This window comes from Triplophysa dalaica, chromosome 21, assembly GCF_015846415.1.
Source record: "Triplophysa dalaica isolate WHDGS20190420 chromosome 21, ASM1584641v1, whole genome shotgun sequence".
NCBI lineage: Eukaryota > Metazoa > Chordata > Actinopteri > Cypriniformes > Nemacheilidae > Triplophysa > Triplophysa dalaica.
The window spans coordinates 14,509,854-14,520,041 of record NC_079562.1 but is presented as its reverse complement, the minus strand read 5'-3'; the positions used below and the strand labels follow the sequence as shown (position 1 = coordinate 14,520,041).

Below are 10,188 nucleotides of genomic sequence, written 5' to 3'. Positions count from 1 at the left end.
ATATGATACAAATGAGGTATAGTTTATGTCGAGATGACCTGTTTGTAAGCTGCTGATTGGCTGAAAGGGTTGCACGCCTGTAGGTTGTTTCTCAGGCCCCGCCCACTTCTTTTAGCTCTACTAGCTACTAGCCACTTCGGCTAACGTCGAGTCGACTCTTTTGGACCTTTCTTTTCCTCAGTCTCTTCTGTTTGTTTTTGTCGTGCTTTTGTGTGTGAAGACTCTGCGATGGTTGTGTTAGATAGCAATAACTGTGACGAGCAGGATGTAATGTAAGTGTATTTTTTTAGCTTGTGAATTAGCCGTTAGCCAACCGTTTGCTCTTTCAGCGCAGACACGTCAGTTGTTATTGTTAACACGTCTGATTTGCCTCTCAGTATATGTTTTGGCGTTCACTGTTTTTCATAAATAAACTCATAATAGTGCTGTTTGGTTAATACTACCCCACCGGCGTAATGATTATTAATGACACGTAACGTTAACGTTAAATACTACGGTTTGTTCCGTAGCTAACGTAAATCCTATCGTGTCTGATAATCATTTATTAAAATATAATAGCAATCATGCTAGTTTAGAATAAATCCTCTATATCGTAATTAAATAAGGACATCAATTATAAAAAAATAATAGCAATCATGCTTGTTTAAAATAAATGGTATATTTTGTCTTATATGTAGGTCATTTTATGTTCGGGTCTTGACCAAAGGCACCTGCTTCCTGATAAACAATAGGCAGAAATACAATCGATAGTGAAACTTGAAGGCGTTTAGATTAGATCTGTATATATTTAGTAAATCAAAGCTGTGACCTATTTCCTCTTAAAGCATCAAGCATGAACTATAAATAGATGCTCATAAATTGGTCTCAGTTGAGATTAGTAGCATCTGCCTGCACCCCGGAGGCTGCACTTTCAGGACCACATTTCTAGGACCCTAGGTCTTGAGCAACAGCGACGAGGTGTTTTTCTGAAGTATGGACGGCAGTAGAGGGTGAGTATCAAATGTGAAACCTTTTTTCCGTTTAACATTAAAAATAATTGAGAAAAAATGAATTACAAAGTTAATATAGTTGCTAAATAGTCTTGAATGCACTATATAGCCACAATATGAGCTTCTAAAACCGTAAAACGAGTTGCAAGTCAATTCGTTTAAGTAAGCCTGCACGACTGCTAATGTTGATTTTGTGACTATGGGATGATTATTATAAATCGTAGTCCTAGCCAGCACAATATGTAGCACTTCTGTGAAACATTGTCAATTATACTCATTGTTTTTCCATTTAAGTCATTTCAATTAATCTTAAAGTTTTATTTGTCAAACGTCACATCTCTTCATTTTGACATTATTATTATAATATTGATTGTTACAATTGGCATCATAATAATTGACTGTTAAAATACCACGTGCTAGATTTTGTCATGTACTGTGTAGTCTATATGAAGGACTGAGCTCAGTGCAGTCAATAGTATGACAAAAGATTAATCAATAAATTGGTCATTTACATGGTTATTATGATCTTTTAAATATGACATTTAAAATTAAAGAGTTGATCATGTTCAACTGAATGTTCATCATTTCATTCACTTCATTCTCTTTCTCTACGCTTTTATCTCTCTTAGGAGTCAATGAAAACGTCGTTATTGAAGTTGGTGAAGTTGGTCATTAATGAAGTGGTGCATGAATGTTCATGTAAACTATTTTTTGTGTGTGTTCAACTGTTAATTTGTTATTTTATAAAATATACACAATCTTAAATCAACCTCGTGTCATCCCTGTGTCTTCACTCTTTACTTGAAATGTGGTTAATCTAGTGACTGAAAAAGCTGTACCATGATTTAGTGTTTATTTTACTTGATGTGTTCTAATATTATGCTAGTAAATCACACTCACAATAATTACTTCATATTAAGCTTTTCGCAATATGGTTTAATTGAAAGAAATTAAGTAGTATTTGGGTTCAATAGACCTTTCAAAAACTCTTAAGTTGTTAGAATTGGGTGAAAATACTGTCTTGTAGACTTTTTTCGTCCTCAAAAACTAGGGTCCTTGGGGACTGCCGTTCTCCGAACTCTGGTCGGGTAGGTGGCGCTGTCACACAAAAAATAGGGCCCTGCAATTGCGGGCTCTGGTAATGCAAAATATTGGTTGAGAGCAGTTGTGTCACATAAACAGACACAAAACGGACAAAGAAATGTTCAGTTTTACGGCTAGCTATCTCTACACCACGTTTTTCACTTAAAAACCTAATTTAATATTTTTTATATATAACATTTGACTTGTGCATGTGCTAGGTGTGTTATTCATTGGAATACATGTACAGTAGCCAAGTTCAGTAAGTGAAGTCCAGTATTTGACAGGCTGATGTAACCCACTCAGAGTTGTCCTTGAACTTATCACAAAACTGAATTTCTGTGACTTTGTAAAAAATCCTTTGACAGCGCAGTTTATTATATAGGACAAACCCCGTACTTGTTTTTTTTTTCAGCCTGATCGAACGACGCTGCTCATCTCTACCCAGTTCTCCTGCAAAACGTGCTTCTCCTGCCAAAAAGAAGCAGTTCTTCATAAATCAGGCCATCCGTAACTCTGATCTCACCCCGAGAGCTAAGGGCAGAAAGAGTCTGAGACGACTGGAAAACAGTGAGTATTCTTAAACAGTACCCTCAAATGTTTGTGTTTATATAAAACATGTATGTGGTGTATATGTTTATATAATAAAAAATGTGTTATTTATATTTATGAACAATGTAAATTATATTTAAATATAAATGTATATATAGGCGGTTTCATCAGAGGCTGGCCCGAAGTTAACTTCCGGTCTGTGTTTGGTTATAATATAATTATTTAATTTATATTAATTGTAATTAATATTTTATTGAATGATAATTGTACTGAATTCAATTAAAACTACTTAACAGTTATTGTTTAGTTATTGCTTTGCGGGGATCTACCGAATGTTAACTGTGGCCGCATGTGGTTTGTTTATGTTGTTTCCTATGAAACCATCTATATATGTGTAAATATTTTTTATATATACATGGGTCCAAGACGGAAAAGGATTTAAGCATAAAAACAATAAGTGTAATACTACTTTAAATTGTTGTTAAAAAAATGAAAAGTTTTCTGTTGAATTTAATTGCCTTTTTGTTTTTTGGAGCAAAAAATATATATCATATTTTTTCCATGATTTAAAGAAGACATGATTCAGTGTAACAATCTTGTCAGGCATATTAATTTTTTTTTACGATATATTAAAAGAAAAATTACTTCAACCCCAAATGCTAAAATCACATCTCTTTTTTAAATATGATTTTTTTCATAGACTGACATTTTTTTGAGGTTTAGACTATCAACAAGGGTTTAGTAAAATATATTGAGTTTGTAAAACCACATGTCTGCCTAGCTCGTTTTCTGGACAATCTTTTGGACCAAGACGAGTGCTCTCTAGAAGATGGTGAAGGATGTGAGACAGCCTCACCCACCATCTTCACTGAAGCCTGCACCAATGGAAACTATGTTGAGGTAAAACAGGTTCCATTATCTGCTCTCAGTGAAGCGTACTTTGTCATTTTCAAATCTTCCTCTCTCATGTCTCTTAGTACTGGAGTGATTTTATGAATCGTTCTGGTGAGGAGCAAGAGAGACTGTTGGCTCTGCTCGAAGAAGAGGCGCAGAGGACCCACTCCCCCAAGAGCCATAAAGACCAAAGAGAGGGTCTGACATTATTTAATCATCAAAACTCACATTCACATCTTTACAAAGAGGGACAGTCAATCAAAAAAATTAGCTGGTCCGATAAGAATTTCTTTTGTTGGTTTTATATTCGATGACTATAGCTGCCTACTCTCAACTACTGTTAGGACATTACAAGCAAGCCTATTGATGGACAAGTGGGTAGTCCCGCACCAAACTCACGTCATTGGTTTATCCGAAGCTGAGGTTGGGGTACTTGGTGAAAGCACAGCAACATTAATCCCCTCTAAGATATCAGCCTTCAAAATGGTTTTTATTATCACAGAATTACACATTGTGAATATTTCAGTGCTGTTTTTATAAAGTATTCGTGATTGAACTTGACACTTTATGTGGTGGTTATTCTGTTTTTCCTCCGAGCAGTAAATCCTGCCTTCAGCGCTCAGGAATGTTTCCAGAGGATTGATCGAAGGTTGCGCACGACGCTGCGACGCAGACATATTCCCATGGTAATTTTTTGTCATTTTATCTCAATCTTTATCCGTTGCTATTGACAAGTAATGCACGTACACCGTCACAATAATTCCTCTGCTCTGTCTGATGTCTGCTCATCCATCTGCTCTGTTAAAGGGGGTGTTGGAGAGTCTGGAGTCTGATCTGCTAGCATTCTTCATGGCACATCCACACTCAATTTACATAACCAAACTCGGAAGCAGGTGCACAAACCTAAAGCATTCAATTCATCTCTCACCACCATGCAATTATTCACACCACCACTAACTACAGTACATGCCAGAGGTCGGGTTAACCAAGAATTTTCCGTCATTGACAGACTTGTTTTACCAGTGACGGAAAAATCTGAAGGCCATCTGTCATTTTGATGGATTACAATAAGGACAACTCCCCGTTTGTCATTTAACTTCATTAGAGTGTGATCTTAGGTACTACCCCGGCCGTGAACAAAGGGACATGTGTTTCCCATTCATTAGCTTACTTACAATGCCTAGTTCGTTTTGGAAAACGTACGCGGTCAGCAGAGACTCGCGTTGCAGATGCATCTGTCACAGACCCTGTGCTACACGTACACGCATACTTTTCTTTCAGAAAAGCGACTAGCGTCTTTTTGGATAAATCTTAGCTTTCAATGAGTGGAAATATGTCTCTCTTGGTATCTTCACTGTTCAGTGAGCGGCAGAAGCTGCACATTCATGATCAAACCGCATTTTACTTGTGAGTGAGTACAAAACACCATTTCCAAGCACCTGTCATTGTTACTGACTAGACATGAATATAAACATTTAATTATTATTTTATTTTGTAGTTATTATTTTATGTCTGACAACAGAAACGTTCAATATATAAATTAATTCAAACAACAACGGCTTTATTGGGCATTCAGTTGTATTAAAATACAGCAAGTTCCGAGATTAAACACAAGTACAGCGTGATGACGTCACGAACATGCTTATAACCACGTAACGACAACTTGCACCATAGTGACTGGTAATAACAGATTATGACAGTTCTTTTATGAGCCTGTTTGTCAAAATTACGGATACTAAAAAGGACATGAATGTTCAAAAGCGATAAAATTTGCCAATAGACGACCATGTTTTTGTAATCTAATGTATTTATTTGTGTTTCTTACAGTTATGAGCGACTGCTGCTTCATGCTGTCTGTCAGTATATGGATCTGACCTCTGCCAGTGAGTGAAATCACATTATATCATTTGAAGTGAAACGATGTTTAGGCATGGAATATTTTTATGGTGTTTATTTATTATTTATTTTATTATTTTATTGTGTTGATATGCATTTCAACATGTGAATGCTGCACACTTCGAGGTTGGGATCAGGGATGTCTTATTTCAGTTTAAAACATTATAAATCTTACATTTATTTCTCAGAAAAACGTCATCACTGTAGTTTCATACTTACTTGGTAAAATCTTTGATTTGTGTTGGCAGAAGTGAGAAACTGTAAAGTTTAAATGCTTATATGGTGTGAATGTAAATATTGTTAGTATTACTCGTTTAGATATTTTTACATTTAGATTAACATAAACAGATTAACATATTCAGATTGAAAGCAAAAACAACTTGTCAATACATTTTCTTGTTGATTTAATGAAAGAATTAGATTTTATACTGTATGTATTTATCCTTTATTTATGTATTTACACCACGCCCTGTTTGTCCCAGACCCCGTCCACCAAAAACATCAACAAACCTGATTGACATGTAGAGAATGTTTCAAATAGACTATAAGCCTAAACGAGTGTTTTTATCTTCAGGCTCTGGTTTTAATGGAGCTCGGCAAACAAAGGTGCTGAACAAGCAGGAAGCTTTTCTCCCTCCTGAACCTTTGCTGTCTGCCTACCTGGAGAAACTGAACTAAACCGCCTTAAATCCTGGCCAAGACCTACACCGGTGCTGTTGATCCAGCTAGAACCAGCACCACTGCCCATCACCTGGCCAGCGTAAACTCTGAAGCAACATCAAGATCATAAGATCTGGCTTGGAGGTCTTCTGTAGGAGAGACTGACTAGAGATATGTACTCAGTCATCCCCTTTTCAGTGCGTTTTCTGATCTTTTGGAGCACTTATTAGTACACTTGTATTTATAAATTCAATTCAATTCAATTCAAGTTTATTTATATAGCGCTTTTCACAATGTGTATTGTTTCAAAGCAGCTTTACAGGGGCAAACAAGAAAAACAGAAAAGTTAAAACACAGCACAGTGCATGGTATTTATACAACGAGTAAGTTCATTCTAATAAATAACATCTAATTTCTAAATAAATAAATGAATGAATGCAGTCTCCCGGTGAGCAGGCCAACACTGCCCTAAATGATCTGATACTTCAGTGGTGTGGCGTCATTGTAAAAAAACGATTGAGAATATAATTTGATAATGAATTCTTTTGATGTTTGGGGCCTCAGCATGAAATAAATGTACAACTCAAGGGAACATCATTAACATATGCACACACATCAATTTTATGCAAATTATATTTGTTTATACCTGCAAACAGGTTTAGTAATTCAACAGACATACTGCAACCGGTTTTACGATGTTTCCCGTCTACACTACAGCTCTTTTACTCTAGAACTTGTAGTGAAAACAGCTCTTCTGTTTTTGCCCCTCAGGCAGTTATTTTCAATTTACAAACATGCACTTACAACTCTGCCTATTTGCATATACCATTTTGTCTATTCATTTTTGTGATTAATATGCCGAGCCTTTGCCTCAAGGCTGTTATGGTTTACGTACTGTGTAGGAAAAATATTTTATACCATCATAGTCCTAAAAACACTTGAGCAGCTGTTGCATTGGTGTTTATAACCAAAGTGTATGTGTAAATTTATTCACATGCATCAAGCTTCATGAATGTGGACGTGAACCTTTACAGTAGTTAAGAAAACAAATATTAGTCGTAGTAGTGAGTGTTGCATTTCTGGGGAGAAGTGGGCTTTTTACAAAAAAATTGTGTGCCAGTTATTAAGTTTAATAGTATTTATTCAGAACATGAATATACACACTGATGAACACTTCATTTTTGTTCACGGAAAATATCTGTACCAAAAACAAATAATAGGATGTGCTTAAAATGAATGTCATAGTTGTTGTGTGGTGATAGTATGGATTGAATGCAATTGAGCATTCATGTGCGCTTAAACAAAAAAATAAATAACTTAATGCTTGTTATAACTTGACTGGTCTTCATGTGTCGGCATTTAGCATACAAATATGAACAGTTTTAAGACTTTAGACTGTATATTTAACAGTACATGTTGTACATTTAAAGTTTTATAATTATTTATTCTTTTGATAAACACATTTTAGTTGTAGCAAAACGTGTGCTTATTTTAAAGTATTCAAGTAAATCGAACTCAAATTGAATACAATTTGAAACTTTTACCTTCAGTTACACATTTTCGTTACCATAACTTACTTTATATTATTTAATATTAAAAAAAATTCATCCACTGACATTTTGATTTATTCATTTTACCCTCAAATATATCAGCTTATTGAGCAAACATCTTATATGATGCTCTTGATGGTTCAGCTGTACCTTCTCTGCTGGGAATCCATTCAGACATATTTAGCCACAAGGCCTTTGGAAAAATATCATACTTCCTGTTTGGGTCATGTGTGGCCTCCACCCAGGAGCCAAACTAACAAGCCAACACTGTCATGCTTTATGTCTCATAGCTACTCTGAATATTTCTCAATATTATAAATCATTTGTATGATCTTATGGTCACGGTGTGTTGCCAGGATATTATGCATTGGATTTTTAAACCCTTTTGAAGACTGAAACACATGGGATTCGTCTGCTGCAGTTGTTGATGTGCAACTACCATCAAACCCCCCCAGATTGCAAGGAACCATTGAATCAATATCACTTTTGCAGCCGCAATTAATGTTGAAATAATGTTTACATTTTAACAAATCGTCGTTATTGTGATTCAGAGCTTGCTTTAGTTAAGCTCTTGACTCTGGGCGGTTTTTAAGGCAACTCTTACCACTATCAATGCTCACAGTAGTGTTTTAATAAGAACAGTCTTGTACATTTATTGAGAAAGAGATGTTTTGAAACGCTGAAGTTGGAACAGTTTTCCTTTTATGATAAGAGTCAGTCAGTTGTAAATTTAATCTTCTTTAAAAAATATCGGGGTTTGGTTCATTCATGTCTCATGTTGAATTCTGATTCACAATCATTAAAGTCAGACATCAACACTCATCATAAAAACCTCAACAATGGTGCCAATCATCAAACTAGTTCAGATAAACAAATCACCTGCAATGCATGCCGGGAGTCATGAATGAGTTATGATGTTTCTCATCATGCATTGCAGGTTGCTTTTGTTTATTGTCACAATTGTTGAGATTCATACACAGATTCTTCATGTCTAACTGATTCAGACATGTAACAGTTTTGTGAAAATCCTTTATTCTGTTAGTTGTCCATAACACTGCTTGAATCTCTTAAAGCTGTGTCATAACTCCGCATTCACATATTAATAATATATCACACTCAAAAGTAATTCAAAGTACTTCATAGTGATTAAATAACTATCATTTTCTGATCCCACTGGATCTTGAATATCTTTGCAACAACATATGTTTTAACGCACATGGACAGTTAAAGTAATTGCGGGTGCAAAAGTGATATTGATTCAATGAAATTAACATTGACAAAAGAACCCTTTTTATCATTGATTCAATATTGCTGTCTGGGACTGCATGCAAAAAAACAACTTTTTGAATGGTTGTCCACTATAGTGACCTTGATTTGTTAAAACAGTTTTAATTGTTGTAATTAATGTAATGACCAATTGCCTTGTGAACTCTTTAAACCATTTAAAGAAGTATTATGATGGTGTCAGAGTACACGGCAACACCATGGTAATTTTTTGGTCCTATAACATTATTCTTTTATTCTGAATATTACAAACACTAACCACGATTTACAAAACAATAAAAACAAACAATAAAATATGAATTATTAAGTGCACTTCTCATTTCACCGATCATGATCTTAACACTTTCACTTCTTTTAATAATGCATATAGTAGCCCTTAAGACATGGGTGCACTTAAGGCACACCTAAAATGTATTAATACATTACATAATATCAAACTTGGAATGTTTTCTAATGAAGTGCCATTCATACGTTTGAGGTGTGGTGTGACAGGTAAGTGTCAAAATATTTACCTAATAAGAATCGGTTGAAAACACATCTCTTCCGTCAGCACCTGTCCGATTAGTTCTGATTTATATCTCTTTACTACTTTTTCTATCATTTTTTTTTTTTATTTTTGGCTAAATGAGACCAGTTTTACTGCGCTTATGCTTTCTGCTTATGTTGTTCCAATTGCGTCCATCGTTTACCTCCTTTGTACGTCGCTTTGGATATAAGCGTCAGCTAAATGACCAAATGTAAACGTATATGCACTTCAAGCCTCTGTAATGCGTACGTCCGTCCATGCAATACCGCCTCTGTCCAGTATGTGGCAACCAAACCCCGCACAGAGATGTCTGCACTTTAACCTGAACGCTCGCAATATCAGTTCTCAGAAAGGGCCTGCACTTGATCCAAATGACATTTGTCGAATGCTTTATCATATCATATAGACCTAATTAATCTCTTAAAAATATACACGGTACATGGAAAGGGATGGGTATTTCATCCGAACTGTATCTTCAGTCCACGTAAACTTTCCTGTGACGCATAAAAAACACACTAATGGCTGTTGAGTGTTTATAAATATTTTAGAACTGCCGAAACATCAACGTAAGCTTTACGTGCTTACAATGTCGCCTAAACGTCTTACAATACATCACCTAAATCCGTTAATAATCTGTTTTTGTCAACCCTGCTGCGTGTTTATCAATGATTATCAAGGATATACAGCTCTGTATATATGTCTGCGTGAGTTAGGCATTAGTGCGTGAGATAAAAGGGAAGGGCTTACGCCAGGGAAC

General features: G+C 35.5%; 1 protein-coding gene across 3 annotated transcripts; it reads left to right on the top strand.

Annotated features, from left to right (window-relative positions):
* The first annotated feature begins 111 nt into the window (after nucleotides 1-111).
* r3hdm4 (R3H domain containing 4) lies at nucleotides 112-7,404 on the top strand. 3 transcript variants are annotated; one of them, XM_056735592.1, is made up of 9 exons: nucleotides 139-272; nucleotides 825-989; nucleotides 2,485-2,639; nucleotides 3,403-3,521; nucleotides 3,599-3,713; nucleotides 4,116-4,201; nucleotides 4,323-4,408; nucleotides 5,343-5,398; nucleotides 5,986-7,404. In XM_056735592.1, the coding sequence occupies exons 2-9, from the start codon at nucleotides 973-975 to the stop codon at nucleotides 6,087-6,089; spliced, it is 738 nt and encodes a 245-aa protein (XP_056591570.1). In that variant the 5' UTR covers nucleotides 139-272; nucleotides 825-972; the 3' UTR covers nucleotides 6,090-7,404. The 3 variants fall into 3 exon arrangements, with proteins under 3 accessions (XP_056591568.1, XP_056591569.1, XP_056591570.1); XM_056735590.1 differs by lacking the exon at nucleotides 825-989 and having other exon boundaries at nucleotides 112-272; XM_056735591.1 differs by having other exon boundaries at nucleotides 131-989.
* Nucleotides 7,405-10,188: the final 2,784 nt, after the last annotated feature.